This window comes from Rhinolophus sinicus, linkage group LG02, assembly GCF_036562045.2.
Source record: "Rhinolophus sinicus isolate RSC01 linkage group LG02, ASM3656204v1, whole genome shotgun sequence".
NCBI lineage: Eukaryota > Metazoa > Chordata > Mammalia > Chiroptera > Rhinolophidae > Rhinolophus > Rhinolophus sinicus.
This window is the reverse complement of record NC_133752.1, coordinates 34,501,158-34,521,704: the sequence shown is the minus strand read 5'-3', so window position 1 is coordinate 34,521,704 and position 20,547 is coordinate 34,501,158. Positions and strand designations below refer to the sequence as shown.

The window sequence follows — 20,547 nt, the reverse complement described above, 5'->3', positions numbered from 1 at the left end:
AAGTGCCCAGTGTTGCAGCAGTTTGATAAATGTTAAATAATAAAATTTTCTGTAAGTAGGAAACCTGGGACTATGTGAATGGTATTACCTTTATATGGGGAAAAGGGAATGCTGTTCTCTGAGATATTTTCATCAGGCTGTTTTTGCCAGTTCTAGATATATTAAAAAGAAAAGAGGGAAAATTATCAAAATGCGGTACTCCATAAAAGAATAATGGCTTCAATTCTCTTTTTCAGTATAACTTATATTTCTTTTTGTCATATTGTTCACAAAAGCTTTTTTATTAAAGTCTTACCTGAGAAAACTTTTTGAATAGCTGAGTTCTTATCTAAAATGGTGATGTGTCAACAGCCCACAGTGGGGCCTCTTAGAAATACTTGTAAAGGCAAGGCATCAAAAAGATGGAATTCTTAAAAACAGTGAACACAAAGACTGAAGAAAGTTAATGCTAGAACCTAGGACTAATCCAATTAATTATAAGGTTGAAATGGAGATTGACACAAATAAAATCAGTAGTCCATCCACTGACCCCCAGGTATCACACACATGCTAATTTTTAACATTTCTCCCCTCTCCACCTCTAGTGTTTCTGCACACACGCAGAGAGTAATCCTCCTGGGAGAAAGTAAGGAGAAGGGATCTCATGTTACACTTTGCATCCTGAAACCCTCAAGTAAAAATCTGTGATGGAGGGATGGGATAGTTAAGAAGAATTCTGTTAGAAATTTATACAGGGAGTTAGTACTTGCAGACCAATCAATGCATAATGCCAAAGAATCATGTCCCACATATAGGTGACAAAGCAGCACTAGACAAAAACGTGCTGAACCCTAGGATCTTGACCTGTGAACCACATCTATCAAAGTCCTCTACAGTCCTAGAGCAGAGAACAAAATTTGATCTAAACACAGGAATAGATGGAAAGGATAAATAAATACTAAATCTTTTGGTGAACATGATTTTATAGATGTTCTTCTCCAATTTCAAGATGGATTGAAGAAAACAAATAATATGAGAACTTAAAAATTTACTCCAGGGAAAGGAAGAAGAATTTCATCATGAAGACCTAGGATTATTATACTTCTGTAAATATTGATTTCATTAGTAAGTTTGTCATTTGTCATATACGAGACCTGACAATTAAGTTTGCAAACTCATCCTAGAAAAAGTGCTACATACCTCATTGCTGAATATCACTATGGTCACCTTTGAAGTACTCCCCTTGGGAAGCTATGCATCAATAGCAGTGCCAAGTTGACCCTTCAAAGCAATTTTGGAACTCTTTTTCTGGAATGGCCATCAGAGCTGTCATTGTGTTACCCTTGATATCCTGAATGTCATCAAAATGTCTTCCTTTCAATACTTCCTTTATCTTTGGATAAAAAGGGAGTCATTAGGGGCCAGATCAGGTGAGTAGGGAGGGTGTTCCAATACAGTTATTTGTTTACTGGCTAAAAACTCCCTCACAGACAGTGCCCTGTGAACTGGTGCATTGTCATGATGCAAGAGCCATGAATTGTTGGTGAAAAGTTCAGGTCGTTTTCATCTAACTTTTTCACACAGCCTTTTCAGCACTTCCAAATAGTAAATTTGGTTAACTCTTTGTCTAGTTGGTGCAAATTCATAATGAATAATCCCTCTGATGTCAAAAAAGGTTAGCAACATCATTGCAACAAGTTTGCGAACTTAATTGTCATACCTCATATACAACAACACATTTCCAGGAAAGGAGACTGGCACCAAGTATCAAGCTTTAAAAGGGTTTATACTAAAAATTTATACTTTTAGGGGTCTATCCTAAGGAAATTAATAGCAATACAGCCAATGATTTATGTAAAAGAGTTTTAAGCACCAATAATATATAATTCTAGAAAGAATAAAAAATAAGCAACAGTAGGAAAATGATTAAATACTTTATTGAATATATAAACTTTGGGATACAATATAGCCACTAAACATAAATATTCTTTGTTTCAAAGAATATTTAATAGAATGGAAACATTCTTGGCTTACATGAATAAGAGAAAAGACCAAGAAACATATCAGTATAAGCCTAATTCAAGAAAAAAAAAAGAAATATACACTTAACAAGGAGAAACACCAAAACGGTAACAGTCCTTGTTTCTGAAGAATGTAATAGTGATTGATAGTCATTTTGTGTTTCAGTACTTTTCTGAATTCTCTAAGTGATGGGGAAAAGATCATGTTTTAAATCCCAACAACTAAAGTGAAACAGCAAAGAATAATTAGGCCGACTTTCTTCAAGGGGAACTACAGTGTAAGTATAGGGAGCAGGTTTTGCAGTAGAGACATTGGTCTCATATCCGAATACAACAAGGAAAAGTAGGAATTTAGAGCCATGAAAGGGTGTGTGTGAGGGGTAGGGAGTGGATAGAAAATTACTAAAAGGAAATATCAGGGATGAGAGTCTAGCTAAACTACCTAACAGGATTCCTGCTGAAAGTAGGCCGAGGTGATCAGACATTACCTGGGGATGATGGAAGATAAGAAAGCTAATCAGATATTGAGGGTGATCAGATATCAAGGGTGGGAGATTCTGCTAAACCAACTTAGCAGGATTCTTGTGAAAACTGGGCAACAGGAAGATAGCATGGAAGCCCAAAAGGCGAGACCTAGATGGCAAGAGGACTCAATGGAGCCAGACAAAAGTTTAGTCAAGGAGAGACTGTCATATGCAGCTCTAAATTGTGGAAACTTTGGAACTTACAAATATATCAAACTCCAGATATCTCTTTACCTGCCCATGTGGACCTAAGCTTATTTACCTGCCAATCCCCTTGCTATAAAACAAACAAACAAACAAACAAAAAAGAAGATAACTTGAGATAAAATCTTGGTTACTATTTCTTTAAGTACGATTACTGTGACAAATTCTTTCCAATAGCTCACAAAATAATTTGGTAAGATGGTACAATAAGGTACGGCATGGTACAGTATATCTGGCATGGCTTGGAATGGCATGTATTTCATGAGGAAACTTATTAGCAAAATGGGAGAAATATTGTGAAAACAAGATAGTATTATTATAGGAAGTTGGAAACTAGGAAGAAGTAATCACTTCTGATACCATCACAATAGAACAGCTTGTGTTATCTTTAAAATTTTCCTTCCATGCTTCATTATACATACATTTATATTGTTAAAATTGTACTGTGTATGCAATTTTGTTTCCTGCTTTTACATTTGTCATTATATAATAAGCACTTTCTATTTGCGACATGGTCTTTTCAGCTGTTGTTATTTTAATGACTACCTAATATTTATTAAGTAAATATTTCATGTTTTAAATTTCTTGATGTTAGGCAATCAAGATGTCTCCTTTCTAATTTTCTGTAAATAGTTCTAGCCAGTCACTCTGTCAATAGAAGTTAATGAAAAGCCCCATATGCTTACTTAACTAATCTATAGATTCATATACTCAACCACAACAGGTTACTTGATTTTATATGATCAACATCTGATCAAATGGAAAATCTTGTAGAGTGAAATAATCCAAAAGGAGCTAAAACTTCAGAAACTATAGTTTGTTTCGGAGCTTTCACAAAAAGAGACCAACTCTGCAATGTGCACAGTTGATAGCCTGACAAATGCTTGTCAATGAAAATGATAGATTGACTGTTCTGAAAATAAACTAATAATAAATATAAAATTGGGGAGGAAGAAAAAAGTCCTCCATTCCCCATAAAATAATAATCTAAATACAATAAAGCAATTTTGTATACCCTACCAAAAATTACAGGTTACACATTTTTGGTTAACTAGTCTGTCCATAGTAGGAGAGTTTGTAAGTGCCTGGCTCATTTTCTTTTCAACTTTTCATTCCTAATAGTAATTTATCAAACAATTTTCTTTCATCTTTTTAGCGTGGAAAAAAAGTGAAAGCAGATGTATGGAAGATTAGCTAGTTGTAAACAACTCACTTTCAGGATTTGAGACATAGAAATGCTGCTGCTCCTAACGTTTGTTCTTTTGTTCTCTCTGCACAACCACACAAAACTGAATCCTTCCTCCCCCAAAAAGTCATCTTATTTATGTTTTAGTAACTAGAATTTGAAATACGAATGGGTAATTGACATGAATATCATTAAGAAGATTCATTATTTTTTGAATTCAGATAAACCTGCACATACAGCAAAACTGAAGCCACACGGTTTTCTGGGAAGACTTTCCTTGCGATAACTTTCACAAAAGCAGAAAATTCAGCTGCCTGAGTTACTTGAGATAAAAATGGATTCGCACTTAGGCAAAGAGATGACAGAAGTGAGGTGTGAATTAAATGGCATAGCTGTTAAATGGTGATGCTTAAACCTCCACACTCTGGCAGGAACGGCAGGTAGAATTCTACAGCGACCTGCATCTCATTGAATTGAATTGGAGTGTGGAGGCCTGTAAAAGCCAAATTGTACAAGAAGCAAGACCTCAATTATGTATGCTTTTGGCTGCTGAACCAGTGAGCCCTCTGGCTGACTTGTGCTTCTCCAATTTCCCTGGGATTTCATGCTCCATCATCCCTGAAGGAAAAGATTTAGACCATAGAATCTGTTGACATCTTGTTAGTTCTGAGGGAATAGGACTTCTGAAGAGAGGGGGAAAAAAAAGCCAAGAAAGCCCCCATGGGAATCAGAACGATTGGCCGTGGAGCAGTTTTATGTGCATGTGAAGCTTTTCAGAAAGGAATCCTCTCCGTGTCTCTGTTCCAAGATTCCCTGCTAGAATCCTTCTCAAAACGGAGAGTGAAGCTAGAGGTCATTTTAAGACAATCCCAAGACTCAAATCCCCTTCACATACTTAAACCTGCTATCAAGTACTTGAAACGTCTCTTTTCCAGGCTAACCAAACCTAACACTATTAAGGGATCCTTATTACTATAGAATTTGAATACCCTCCCCATTTCTCCGGTCCTTGTCAGTCTGCTCTGGATGCAATCTAGTTGATCTACTTCTTTCTTGAAGAAGGGACCCCAGGAAGAAGCGATTTCTCCAGGTCAGCTCTTTAGTGCACAGTTGAACAGGACACCTATTCTCTCCTCTGGACTCTATGTGCATATCTAGAGTTGACAGTGCATAAGACGTGCTGCTGCTGAGTTACCCAATCCCTCCTGAGGTAGTACAATAAGTATGTTGGACTTAATAGAAATATGTAAATGAGAAGGTACAAACTCAAATGAGTTCTGCAGCCAGGCAGGTAGAACCAGTGTGATGTCATCCAGGGACTATCAGAAGTGACAGTGACTGGGGTAGCCAGGAGAGCATGTTGCATCCCTAAAGGCATGCATGTGGTTCATGTATGTCTTTGAACACCATGTGGGACAAATAAAACACTGAATTCACCCATGGTCTCCAGTTTGCTACCACTACCTCTGGTGTGGCATTAGCAGCCACTCATGGGAAATCGGACCATCTAATGTTCTTATTCTGCTGAGCAAATAATACATGGCATGCTCCAAAACTAAACTCTTTTGAAAAGGAAGCAATTTACTACAAAATGATCAGCAATTATTTATTTTAAATCTCTCAGGAATAAACTTTCAAATAATCCTAAATCTCTCACAACATTTAGATTTTGGTTGAGTCTTCTTTTCCCAAAGCTGAAAAGATCACGTTTATTCCATGAATAGTTATTATTAATAACAATGTTAGCATGTATTTAGTTTACTATGTGGCAGGCACTATGTTAAGTATTTTATACATGTGATTATACGTAACCCTCACCAAAGGAACATGCAATTGGCAGTGCTCGCAGCTAGCGCCGTGCAGAACTTTTGCTTCTGTTCTTTCTCTCCTTGTCCCTTTATGTCTTTCCATGATAAGACACATTGTTTTTACCCATAACACTAGGTGCCAGACACAACCATCCTTAGAAATAAACTCGTTAAAAAATTTCTACTGATTTATTCTGCAGCTGCTCATACACCTGTAAAAACAAGAAACTTCAAGCTGCTTATTTTTTAGAGCTTTTTTTCCCCCAATTGTCATGGATTCACTTCTTAAAACACCTCCCCTTATATTGCAGACAGAGGTCGGATGGAGAGTCCAGCCTTTTCCACTATGAGGAATTGCCTGGCTGCTGGGCAGGAAGAACTCATCCTCCTTCAGGAGAAAGTGAAGAATGGGAAACTATCTGTGGACCAAGCCCTGGAGAAATTTAAACACTGGCAGATAGGAAAGACTGGCCTGGAAATGTTTCAGCAGGTAATACTGACCCCAACCCCTCCTGGAACATTCCCTTATTTACATAGCTCATAGCCCCTTTGTAAATGTTTAGTCTTCATGAGAAATGCAGGTAACAGTTATTTTGTTTTTAAATACACACACACACACACACACACACACACACACACACACACGCATGCACAATGTTTTTGAATAAGCAATTAAAAGTTCGAAAATATCCAGACTTCTTGTTTACAAACCATTGGTGAACTCAATGCTGGGATCCAGTGTATCAGAGCTAATCCCTAGCTATATAGTGAATGTTTTATGAATTTCATTGCTCAAATTAAGGTGAAGCATCTTTATATTAACATGTGCTCAGCATTCCAAACAGTGTATTATGTAGACCAAACTTAAAGGAAACAAGAAAATGAGTGAAATCGTATCAGGCAATAATTCTAAATGAAATGTGATAAACGTTATCTTCTTTTCCCCTTAACAGATATATATGTATATACAAAGATATAGATAGATGATAGATAGACAGACAGACAGACAGACAGACAGACAGATAAAGGTTCTGCAGAGAAATGATGCCAAGAGCATTAACGTCAGATAAGCTTAGGCTTGTCTTCTGTAAATGTAATTGACATCCGGAGAGGGAATTTGGAGTAGGTAATTAAGAGATGAGAACAAAATATACTATCTACACCCCATGACATTCTTCAGTGAGGGTAACAGGGCCTTATTCTATGTATCCCACAGGCCTTCCTGCTCCCAAAACATTCCAACAATTTTTGTCTTCTCAGTGCAGAAAGCCCCAGTGCCTTAGGCACCAGTTGTCAGGTAACTGTTTGATGAAACACATTTAATTAGCTAGTTTAGGCTGAAGTATAAATAATCATTAATAACTTAAAATGCTATCTTTCCCAAGGGATCATTTTTTTTTTTATTGAAAAACAATGCTTAGGAAAACTTCTTTAAACAACAGAAAAATGAATCCCAAAGGTGAAATTTAAACAATGTGGCATATACCTAGGCAGGAGATAGTTTAGGCAAGGGGACTCTCCCAGTACGTCTGAGATGACTCCTTGTAAGAAACCACCCATTTCTAACGGCAGCTCTGCTTGGGGGATGGTGGCTGGGCATGGTCCAGATTTTGAGGTGCTAATAAAGGACAGTTATTTTGCCAAACAAATGCGAAAGAATGCTGATTGTAGAGTTCTGCAACTAATCACTGTCCATGATCAGAATCACATTGCTTCTCAATCCATGCCAATGCCATCACCATGAAACATCCCTCTTCTTCTCAACCGGGTATAATGTGCTTAAGTGCACACCTGCAAATCACTTTCCTAGCAATGCTAGATTATATAAATTATGTGGAAGTAAGTCAGTACTTCAGTACGTCATCCTCCTTAGACCCTTCCATAATAAAGTTTGTAATTTAGAGTAATCCAACCTATCTACCTTCTTGGAAATGACTTCACGCATTGTTTTATTAAACCTTTGGTTATTTCTATTATGTTTGTGTATTTATATCCAATACTGTTTTAGAAACAATTTAAGGTGGTCCATACTCACTACTTCAAGGTTAATCTTACTTATCTAATATATAGGGACAATAGAATAATGAATATGGTTAGTATTTATGCAAAAACAAAACAAAATTTAACCTGTAAATGCAAGGACAGGCACTAAGGCTGCTTTCTGTGAGGCCATACGTTTAGGAACTGACTGAATACTGTTTGAGGTATCGGTCAGTCCCTTTCTGTTTTGTTTTGTTTTGTTTTGTTTCTCCCCAGCTTTGTTTAAATATAACTGACATACAACATTGTATAAATTTATGTTCAAAATATTTATTTGATACACTTATATCCTGCAAAATGATTACCACCATAGTGCTAGCTAACATTTTCATCACGTCACATAATTACCATTTCTTTTTTGTGCTGAGAACATTTAATATCTACTCTTTTAGCAGCTTTCAAGTATATAATACAGTAGTGTCTACAGTAATCACCAGGCTGTACATTAGAGCCCCAGAACTTATTTATCTTATAATTGGAAGTTTGTACCCTTTGACTTTCTCTTATAACTGGAAGTTTGTACTTCTTGTCCCCCTCTCACCCTTCTATCTCTATTTCTATGAGTTTGAAGTTTTAGATTCCACACATAATGATATCATACAGTATTTGTCTTTCTCTCTTTGATGTTTGTCACTTAGCATAATGCACTCAAGGTCCATCCATGTTGTCACAAATGGCAGGATTTCCTGCCAGGGTAGATCACAGGTGTTAGTTCCCAAAGTAACTGGGCTCTGGGTTCCAATCCTGACTTTACCACCTATAGCTGTGTGATTTGGGAAAGTTACTTAACCTTTCTGTATCTCAGTTTCCATATGTGTAAAATGAGATGATGACATTTTATATATACTTCATGAAGTTATGAGGATTAAATTAGATAATACATTTGAAGTATCAAGGATAGTGATTGGGGCGCTGTAAGTGCTAATTAGTACTAAGTAGTCATGGTGGTATGGTGATAGTAGTTAATGTTTCATCTTAATCCATGACAAATTTGTAAATCTCGACTTCTGTTTTCTGGTTGTTTCCTCATTTAGGAAAAACTACGTCAACTACGAGATAGTATTATTGGGAAAAGACCCGAAGAAGAAAATGTCTATGGTAAGTAAAATTTGCCTATTATTCAAAAATGATAAAGTAATGAAGTGAAAAATGTAAGAAATGTGGAGTCAAGCATGACTGCATTCATATCTATACTCCATCACTTCCCAGCTGTGTGACTGGATGGTGTCTTCAATCCTTGTCTGCAAAACAGGAATAATTATACATATATCTGAAAATGGTTGTATGAGTTAACATATAAAATATTAATATTTCCACCTTCTCTGACCTATAATGGATGTTCACTAAATGCTAATAACTTTTTTTCTTTGATTTCTATGTAAGTTGAAAACCAGATAGTTCTGCTCCAGTTTCTTTTATATATGAGCCATTATGCACAGTATCAATTTTTTAAGGAATCATACTTCTCAAATAAGGTAGAATAGTCTCAATATAGTTAGTTCTCACAATTGTCCACATGTGGATTATTTTAAATTGCAGATCTTGGATTGCCTTCCCTTGCTTGCATCTAGCACGTTCTTGGCAATGCAGATTCCCTTTGCTAATAATTAACAGTTGCTCCCAGGGGGAAACAAAAACCACTCGTTTTAATGTTAACACAAACCAAACATTATTAAGATGGTAAATCTTCTCCAAAGATAAACAACACATTCCAAAATTGAAAATAAATTATATTCTCACTATCTGACCACTCTTTCCCCACGTCCCTACTCATGCACAGATAATTAAAAACTCACAACCACTAGCAAAGCTTGAAAGCTTTCATCTCTTCCATTTTCAATAATGTTGCATAGCTTTTAGCTAGTGCTTCATGTTGAAATTCACCCTCATTAAACTCATTTTCTTTTCATACTTTTAGGTTATCTACTTTTCTATAGAGAATTCTTTAAGTTCTCTCGAAATGTTTTCTAAGACAGAAATACACTTTCTAAAATAATTAAGGTCATAAATATGGTACTAATTTACAGAAAATTGAATTCTGTAGACCTCCATTCTAATGTGGAATAAGATTAAAACTTTCACAATGTATAAAATTACAAAACATATAAATAATTTTATGAAGGAACATTAAGCTTATCTTTATTGACTATATACTATATACACTTAATGTTACCTTATTAATTTCTTACAACAACCTTTTGAGGTAGGCATTAGTTCCAATTTGTAAATAGGGAAACTGAGACTCTGAGAAACTAAGATGCCCAAAGACACACAGATTAAAACTACGGACTATTTCTGTTTGAATCCAAAGTCAATGCTCTTAATCACTGTTGTCTTAGTTAGTAATCAACTAGCTCCCCTTCCAGCCAATGTAAAATAAGTAGTACCAGCTAAATTCTCCCTCTGTACAGAACACCTAATAATTGGGCAGAAATATGAGAACTGATTTCAGGGAGTGGACAATAGGTAACCTAAGGCTATAATCCCAGACACAAGCAAAGTTTATGAGGTGTCTCTCGTGATTCCCTACAGTCTGTGCAAAGAAAGGCAATACTGTTGAACTGAGGAGGCGGAAATCAGAGATCAGGGCAGCTAAGGCTGCTGGAATGTGTGTGGTGAGTCACTGAAGAGGTGCCTGTGCAGAGGGAGTGAGGGACTCCACAAGTCTGTGGCTGAGAGAAGGGCTGTACAAGTGCAGAGCAAAACTGCTCAAGTCGTACAGATAGCAGTTTCCAGGACGTTGAAAGCAGAACAGAGACAATAGAGTTTGAGCAGAGCCAGGGGAAAGCCATACTGGGATATTTGATTCCCTGCCCAGCCAGAGTGGAAACGTTTTCTTAACACTTTGTGAAAATACCTGGCATCCTGCTGTGACACCCAAGAGAAGTAAGGAGTAAGGACCAAGACTTAGAAGTAAGACCAACTCTAGACCTGCCCTAACAAAAACCAAGCCCCTATAAGATCCACATGGAAGACAGAAAAAAAAACATAATATCCACCTACTTTATATAATTTTCAGTGATCTTCATTCCTTAGTGTGGATCTGAGTGTCTGTTTTTAATATCGCTTCACCCTGTATGACATTTTTAGCATTTATTATATTACATTTTGCTCTCTGTGAATTCTCTGATTTCATTTATCTGAAAATGTTTTTATTTCAACAAATTTTTGAAGGATATTTTCTCTGGATATGCGATTCTGAGTGGTAATTTTTCTTTATAGCACTTTAAAGATATTATTACATTGTCTGTAGTCCTCCATTTTTTCTGTTAAGAAATTAGTGAATATTTTTATCGTTTTTCCTCTATATGAAATGTGACTTTTTTCTCTGACTGCTTTCAAGCATATCTCTTTTTATTGGCTTGCCGTACTTTGACTACAGTTTGTCTATGTATAGGTCTCTTAACAGTTATGCTAATTGGAGTTTTTTTTAAAGTTCTTGCAACTGGATGGAGGTGGTTTACATTAAATTTGACAAATTTTGGCCATTATTTCTTTTAAAATGTTTTGCCCAAACTCACTCTTTTGTCCTCTGGGACTCTAACTACATTCATGCTAGGATATGTTATATTGTGCTACATGTCTCCAAGGCTCCATATTTTTTAAAGTGTTTTTGTCTCCCTGTTCATCATATTAAATAATTTCTAGTGATCTTAAGTTCATTAATTCTTTGGTTATATCCAATCTGATAATAAGCTTATCTGATACTTTTTAAAATTTCTTTTATTGTAATTTTAATTTCCACAATTTCTATTTGGTTTTATATAGTTTCCATTTTTCTGCTGAGATTCCCTATTTATTCACTCTTTAAAACCATACTTTTTTTGAATATAATTATGTTTATCAGAGTTGCTTTAAAGTCTTTGTCTGCTAAAGTCAACAACGGGATCATCTCAGGTTCAGTTTATATTGTTTAATATTTTTTTATTTTCTATAAATTACATTTTCTTGTTTCTTCGTATCTTTTTCTTAAATGAATACTGGACATTACAGATAATCTGCTGTATCGTCTAGATTCTGTAATATTCCTCCGATGAGTGTAGGTTCTTCCTTTGACAGGTAGTTTGATTACTGACATGAAATTTGGCTTTATGCTTTGCTCAGAGTTGACTTATAGAACATCCAATGTGTTTTCTAAGGCCCTCGGTGGCACTGAGCCTACACTTAAGTTGGGAGTTATAGCTATGAGGAAGGAAAGATATGAAAACAACCATACAAATACAAAGGGTGCAGATGAGTGGAATCATATGATTGTAAATGTTTTATACAGTGAAGTTCAAAGTATGGAGTGTGAAGAATCAGGTACAAAGAAGAGGAAAGGGTAAGGTAGGAAGTATGAAGAGCCAAGTATAAGGCATGAGGCAGAAAGAGGTAAACTATTGTCTCTAAATAGACTCTGATAAGTTAAGGATACATAGTTTTGTTACAAAGCAATCATAAATAAATGGATGATAGATAGTTAGATACATAGATAGGAAACTAGTAGAGGAAATAAAATGAAGCACTAAAAACTATTTTATTCACCAAAAATAAAGCAGGAAGTTTGAAAAGGCGGAATATAAACAAAATGGATTGGTTAAAAACAAACAAAAAAAGATGGTAGTATTAAACTGAGTCATATCATACAGAGAACATTTTGTTTCCCGGATGGGAGGGGGTTTGGGGGGTAAATGGAAAGGGGGAAGGGATTAAAGTAAAAATTGGTTGTTACGCAGTAGTCATGGGGATGTCGGGTATAGCATAAGGAATATAGTCAATAATAATGTAATAACTGTGTATGTTGTCAGATGGGTACTAAATCTATCGAGGCGATAGATGGGATAGGGGTTGGGGACAGGGGAAAAAGGTAAAGGGATTAAGTTGGTAGTTACAAATTAGTCATGGGGATGTAAAATAAAGCATAAGGAATATAATCAATAGTATTGTCGTAACTATGTAGTGCCAGGTGGGTACTAGACTAGTCAGGGGGATCACTTCTTAAATTGTATAAATGTCTAACCACTATGCTGTACACCTGAAATTAATATAAAATAATATTGAATGTCAACTGTAATTTGAAAATTTAAAAAGAGGAGAAAAGGTACAAAGGAACAAGAGGTTCAAATTTCCAGGTATAAAACAAATAAGTCTTGGGAATGTAATATACAGCAAGGAAATACAGTCAGTAATATTGTAATAGCATGGTACAGTGTTAGGTGGTTGCTGGAGTTATCATTGTGATCACTTCTTTAGGTATATAGATGTTGCCTAACTATGTTGTATACCTGAAACTAATATAATATTGTGTGTTAGCTATATTTTAATAAAAACCTTAAAAAATTTTTAAAAATAATAAACTAATTCACATCAATAATTATGTTAAATGTAAATGTATTAAATGCTTTATTTAAAAGGTAAACATTTTCAGACTGGATAAAAAAGTAATACACCACTTTATGCTGTTTAAAATGCATGCGTTTTAACTATAAGACACAGATAGCTTAAAAGTGAAGGATATAAAGGATTTACTATGCCAACAGTAAGCATAAGAAAGCTGACACGGCTATATCAATAAAAGACAAAATAAACTTCAATACAAAATATTACAAGGGATAAAAGATGATATTACAAAATGATAAAAGGGAAATTCACTAGGAAGATATAAAAATCCTAAATATTTGTGTCCTTTATTATATACATATATAATATTATAGAAATAATATATATTTATGTATTTAATAAAAACTCATGGAGAAACATTTGCTAATACTCAGAGATGTTTTCACTTCTTTTTCAGTAACTGATAGGACAAATAGACAAAAATCATGATGATAATAGAAGATCTAAACAACACTGTCAACTGATTTTACCTAGTTGACATTTACAGAACAAGAAATTGAAAAAAGTTCAGAAGACAAGTGTGTTTGAGGTATTCATGGAAGGTTCACCAATATAGGAAACATGATGGACTATCAAAAAAGTTTCAGTGAATTTCAAAAGATTGAAGTCTTCAGAGAATGTTCTCTGAAAGATTTCATTATTTTGGAATCATATTATTTTATTACAACAGAAATATATACAGTTTAACTAAGAAATTAGAAAAAAAATCTCAAAATATTTAGGAATTAAATACATTTCAAACTAACCCATAAGTTAAATAAGAAATCACAAGAAAACTACATCTTGAATTATAATGAAAAACAGTATACTAAATTTGTAGAATGCAGCTAAAACAGTATGTAGAGAGAAATATATTGCTATAAATGTTATAATAAAAAAAAAAAAAAGCTTAAGCTCAATGGTCTAAGTTTTCACCTTAGGAAACTAGAAAATGAAAGGCAAACTTAATCAAAAAAGAGGTAAAAGGAAAAATATAATAAAGATTAAAAATAATGAAAAATAAGAGTTGAACAATAGAAAAAAATTAACAAAACCAAATATTTGTTATATAAAAACACCACTAAAATTGTAAGCCCATGGCATAAATGGTCATGGAAAAAAGAGAAAACAAGAGTCACCTATATCTGGAATTAAAACGAGACTATCATAACACATCTTAGGGACATTAAAACGATACTAAGGAAATATAATTAAATTGTTGCCAATACGCTTAACAACTTTGACAAAAGAGAGAATAAATTAATTTTAAAAAATAACAAAAACTGACTCAGAAAAAAAACTATATTTCTCTGATATATATGTATGTATATATATGTATAGATACATGTATATATATATATATATTACCTCTGTATATTCTGACATTTAAAACTTTATTAATATTTTGCATATTTGACACACAAGGATGGAGCTAGGAAGAAGACAAAATGAAATATAAGCAAAAGAAAATTAACCTGGTGGTGTTACAAATAAATAACAAATCCACACTGAAAGCAGAATAGAAAAAAATAAATAAATAAAAGAAAAAAAAACAGTACATTAAAAATCATATTCTATACTTCATTTAGTAGGGCTTATTTCTCTACAGGGGTATAATTTAGCAATTTCAAAACTACTTTATGCATATTGTAGAATTGAGTAAACAAATAAAATCACAATGGATAATGAGAGCTGGTTTCCTATTGTCAGAGAAGGTTATTACAACTAAGGAAAGCAGGAAGCCTAGAATGAATCTTGTGGTATTGGATTGGAATTGGAGGTAACAGTATAACAACTCATGGTTGCTAATATATATATTACAGATAGATATAGAAATATGGTTGTGCAATATGTATATATGTGTGTGTGTGTATAGATATATAGAGAGAGATAGAGATAGATATAGATATATTAGATCTGCTGAATAAGATGCGGAATAACTGGACATGCTTTGCATGCATTGCTGATGGGAGTATGATGTGTTGTGGTGACTCTGGAAAATTTAAACAAGCACTTACTATATAGCCTAGCTGTTCCACCACTAGGTATTTTTTCAAGAGAAATGAAAGCATATGTCCACCCAAAGACATGTTCACAAATTTCATAACAGTTTCATTTGTAACAGCCAAATTGGAAATAGTAATCCAAATGTCTAAGTAGGAGAATAGATAATTATATTGTGGTATATTTATACAGTGGATACATACTACTCAGAAATAAAAAATACCTACTGTTACACACAGCAAATGTGTGATGAGTGAAAGATACCAGACACAAAGGCGTTTATGCTATAAGATTCCGTTTTTCTGGAATTCCAGATAAAACTAATCTAAAGAGATAGAAATCAAATCATGGATTATCTGGGGTAATGGTGGGGTGATGATTTGAGGTAGGGAGCACAAGAGGATTTTCTGTGGAGAGAAATGTTCCCTATCCTAACGGGCTGTATAGATTTGTCAAAAGTATATACACTTAAAAATGTTTGAATTGTACTGTATGTAATTATTATTGAATAATGTTAATTTCAAAAGAAAATGGAGTAGCCCAAGATAAAAGAATGTCAAAGCAGAATAGCAAGTTTTTATTAAGTGTCAAACATATCTAAAATCATAATACTATGGGAAAAGTATCAGGAGGAAAAAAGACAAAATTAATAAAAGATATGGTTTTACATTTAGTGGATGGAGGTTAGTATTGTATTAAATCAGATTGTGAAATTCCATGCTTACTTTAAAGAAAAGTAGTGAGACAATAAAAAGAAGAGAGCTTAGAATATTGAGCAAAACTCTGTGTTATATTTCCTTTTTCTTCTTTTTTTTAAATCTTTTAGATAAGCTCACCATTGTGCACCATCCAAATGGTAAGTCCCTGGTATTTATTGAAGGATTTAGGTCTGAAACAAAGCACATAGTAAACCAATTTCAATATAGATTAAACCTAATATGATTAGGCAGGTCAGTGTAAAAACTCACACAGATTTTGTATTTACATGCAAAACAACTTGACATCCAAAATAAATTGTGATGTAATTCTAGAATAGCAACGCTAGAGGCATTGTTACATGGTAAAAGAAGCATGTACTTTGAGCTCTGATCGACCTGGCTCTTCATAATTTACTAGTTGTGACCTTTGGCCAGTCACTTAAGGCCTCTGTTTCCTCATTTGTAAAATATATTTAAGAATTCTACCATGGGAAATTCTATAAAGACTGATGATGATATATGTAAATAAGAGCTGATGTTTATGAATGGGCATTATTGATATGCGTAGAGCAAATGAAATTGAAATGACACTTGAGATAGTGATTCACTTTAGTATGATGGGGAGGAATGTGTGCAGAATATTGGGAGGGCATAAAGAAGGATGCTGTTGGATAATCTAGAAACAACTGTCTATGGCCTGAACCAAAGCACTGACTGTGGGAATGGAGAAGCAGTAGAAGCGAGCCGTGAGGCTGGGATGGAAAATGGGAAGCCTGTGGTAAAAGCAGAAGGGCAGTAGCATGGGCCAATGAGGAGTGGTAGGAATAAGTTTTCTTATAAAGGATACTTTGCAATTGGCTAATCCTGGTGAACTGGGGAAAAGAAAAAGAGGAAGAAGGTGCAATCAAGTGGAGGTTATAATTCAAAGGTGTTGAATTGCTTCTGAGCTGCAGCAACTCCTCAGTATGTTCCCTATTCAATCTTTTGGGGAGGAAAAATTCATAACATACTTGCCAAGGGTACCTTTTCAATATGACCTTTCATCTCTTTAGTAATTTTTCTCTTTACCTACATTCTACTCTTTGCATATATATTTTTTTCAAGTGCTGAATAAATGGTTAAATGTGCAAATGACTAAAGAGATAGTAACAGAGTTTGTATTTCTAGGTAACGAAACTGTCCACAATGAAAATATGTTCTACAGTATACCCTTAGGCAATAAGGTAGGTTGTATTTATCTTAATTTTTATAAAAGGCAAAAAGGAAAAAAAAACTTTGTTGAGAAAGAACATAAGATCCTTCTATTCTGACTATGCTTTGAAACATTCTGGAAAATATGAATACCATAGGTTATATAAGCATTTGTGTGCAAAATCCAGTTTAAAGAAATAGTTTAAAGAAATTAACTATTTGGGAAAAAGCAAGTAAAATAACTCAAAGGAAAAGGGCGTCAAGGTCAAAGTGTGGCTAAATTCCACATGTATGGACCAAATAAATGTTAGTGGAGGTATGAATACATCTTCTTTAGCAATAGGAATATGATGAGTCTAATTGCACTCCTTAAAGTCTAGTTATAGGAAAAAAATTTAACCCCAAAATATTGTTCATGTAAATAGGCATTATTTCACAGTGTAAAGTTAACTGAAAATAATAAGAAGCTAAAAATAACACTAGACAAAGACAGCAACAACTGAAAACCAAGACCAGTTCAACACTGATAATGAACCGACCAAAAATTTATCTTCATAAAAATTGTGTTATTCTAACTGTCTATATATGTGATGTAGGAAATTTGCACTGTTACCCAGGATCATGTAGCAACTGGATTTATTGCTATAATCCAGAATTAGAGCCTTTAGTAAGTTCTCATAATAAACCAATTTTAGTATACCAAATTTTAATAACCCTTAAGCTCACTAATGTTACAAATAAATCATAAAGTAATCATAAAACTCATTCACCCTTAAGAACTGATTGAAGTATTTGCATTTCTGGATCATTTTGTGGCCCATCAATGAGCTATAGACCTAATGAGCCTACAATATCTAAACTCATTAGATTCAATCAACTGTAGCAGAATTGTGGGGTACCACCTTAGCCCAGGAATTTATGAAAATGACTTTGTCAAACAAACATCCTTCTACAAGATCTAAAGGACTATACAACCATGACTTTTTTTTCTTTTTTTTTGAGTCAGATTTTGGTTAAGACAAAAAGAATACAAATTCCCAACACTTGGGCTGTTCTCTCTCAAAATGGAAATAAAATTTGAACTCAAAGACTTTGATGTAGTTGAGCTTTACAATAATTCTTTCCTTATAAAATGGAGGATTATCTTGCCAGTTGCCTCTACAAATCTGTTTTTCCATGACTGTGAAAACCAACTATGATTTTATCAAGTTTCTTTGCTCAGCCTAAAAATGAAGAAGTGCTAGCTAGCTCTGTATCTTTCTTTTTTTTTCCTTAGCTTCCTCCTCGACTCCAAGTTGAAAAGGAATTTGGTTTCTGTTGCAGAAAAGACCAGTAAGGAAGGTAAAAAAAAAAAAAAAAGGTTATATTTTTTTTAAAAACCTTTATCAGTTTTATTAGGGACTTGAAGGAATCATTTGTCTAGCAAACAGAATACTTTAAATATTTCATTTTCTTCTCCTGAAAGAATAAACATGTGTATTTTTCAAGCTAAAGATGATTGTTCCTTAGAAAGATTTATGTTTAGGGGTGATTTTATGCTAGCTAATCAATTTCAATTGATGATCCCTTTTTCACTCATACATTTCCTGTGATCTCATTCTCAGGTTATTACAAAGAAGAATCTGCAGACACTGTTTTCTGGGTGAAGCAAGCTTGCATTTGGATTGTCCACTGTCTTTAGGGCAAATCTGTACTATGGAAGCAAAAGTAACCCTCTGGATTTCAGATTCTGTTACTGCCACAATTTATTGGCATTGTACATGCTTCAGATGGGTATATCAAGACTAAAATTGGATGCCATACAGTAATTGCATTCTTTGAAAATTCTTGTATTTTACAACGTACTTTGCCACTGAAGCAGCTAGTTTCCATTTTAAAAATTAAAGAAAAACAAGAGCAGAGAAGTTAAATGTTTGGTAGTGAAGTTACTAGGTCTGTTTGAGGAACTAACCTTAATAAATTACTACTCCTGTCCTTAAAATAACATGAAAATACAAATTTTTTTAGTATATATTGCCTTTTAAGTGGTTGGTCCATTTTCTGAATTTCTCATACTCAAAACTGTAATTAATATTGTCACATCATATTTTCAGATACCTTCCCTTATTTAGTGCTTATTTGCATATAACCCTGAGAACATTATCTTTCTAACTTTCTGTGTCTTATATTAGTACACGTTTATACAACCTATATTCCTTATTAAAAGGCTTGCAATTTCATCAACTTATTTCTAAGACACAATTTATTAGCTTAGAATAGAAAGCAGTTTTTTTCTGTGATTTCCATGAAAAAGTGCTGCAAATAAAGTGAATGTTTAAAAACATGTCTGACTTTTGAAAATCAGTGTATGAAAATTAACCACTAAATTCTTCTAAACTTAGCAGTTTACAGAGAGAAGCCTACGGAAATTTAAAAAAATAACTAAACTTGATTAATTCCACTGTGTAGAGTCCATAAAGTAGAATAAACTCCAATGATATTTTTCTAGCTTCTAAACAATGATAGGAATGTCTATTCAAAGTGAATCTGCAAAATATTATTTAGGTGTCTCAGTACTATTGACATTCTTAAACAAGCTCAAGTTGTAAAAAATAGCTTAATTAATCTTTATAGAATGTGCTTTTGATTATGACATTTGGCAATTCAGTTCATAGTTTCACATCCAAGCTTTCAAGAAATGGCATGCTGTTCCACACACACTGAACCCACATTTTGTGGACTGTTGTACCCAAATAGTTAGGAAAAACAATAGAAAAACTGCTTTTCTATAATTTTCTCCATCTATAAACTGTACATGTATGTATCATCTCTAAGAACTTCTGTGTTGGCCTGTGGCTGATGCCTATAATTCCACCATTGGCTTTATTCTTCCTAAAAAAATGTGAAATCCAGAGACAGGTAAAATATTAACTTTCCTAATTATAATGCAATTACATCATTTCTCACCTGAGACTCAATTTCAAGAGTGGAAGTAGGAGATAAGGCCCACATGTTATTCGGATCTTTAACTTAGGTGGAAATCTAAATTCAGGACTTCTAAATACTACCCTTATGAATTGGGCTGACTTAGAATAAAACCATGGCAAAAAGCCCCGTTAGTAGCCTATTTCCCTAGACACTTGGGCCCTTGAAATCTTACTGCTTTGTCATCACAAAGAAGCATGGAAAAAGAAGCCAAAAAAATCACTGAGGTCCTCCCTATGTTTCCTTTACTGTGACTCTTCCCATTCTTGGTTGAGTAGGTTTTACCAGAGTGGAAGTTGAGTAGAGTTGATTGGAGAAGGCTGAAGTTGGGGAATCAGAAGGACTCCATATCATCCCTGTTGCATGGAAGGAAGAGATGAAAAGTAGAGAAATGCAAAGGCAGAAGATTAATCCAAATTTAGGAATGATCCCAAATGAAAACGTTCTTTGAGGAAGCAATACTTTTGAATCTCTAGGCTTCACCCCTATCGTATAGAACACTTTTCATGAAATTTGAGCCACACAAAAAACAGAAGCTTGGTCTTAGTGATGGAAGGTCAGAGGACAGGA

The 20,547-nt window shown here is 34.2% G+C and overlaps 1 protein-coding gene across 1 annotated transcript in view; it reads left to right on the top strand.

Moving 5' to 3' along the window:
* BANK1 (B cell scaffold protein with ankyrin repeats 1) overlaps nucleotides 1–19,336 on the top strand; it is a 294,826-nt gene extending 275,490 nt beyond the window's left edge. The window contains exons 12-17 of the mRNA XM_019738939.2: nucleotides 6,034–6,212; nucleotides 8,797–8,860; nucleotides 15,951–15,980; nucleotides 16,990–17,045; nucleotides 18,290–18,354; nucleotides 18,618–19,336. Of these exons, the coding sequence (XP_019594498.2) occupies nucleotides 6,034–6,212; nucleotides 8,797–8,860; nucleotides 15,951–15,980; nucleotides 16,990–17,045; nucleotides 18,290–18,349 (389 nt within the window). The 3' untranslated portion in view covers nucleotides 18,350–18,354; nucleotides 18,618–19,336. The remainder of the gene's footprint in view (nucleotides 1–6,033; nucleotides 6,213–8,796; nucleotides 8,861–15,950; nucleotides 15,981–16,989; nucleotides 17,046–18,289; nucleotides 18,355–18,617) is intronic.
* Nucleotides 19,337–20,547: the final 1,211 nt, after the last annotated feature.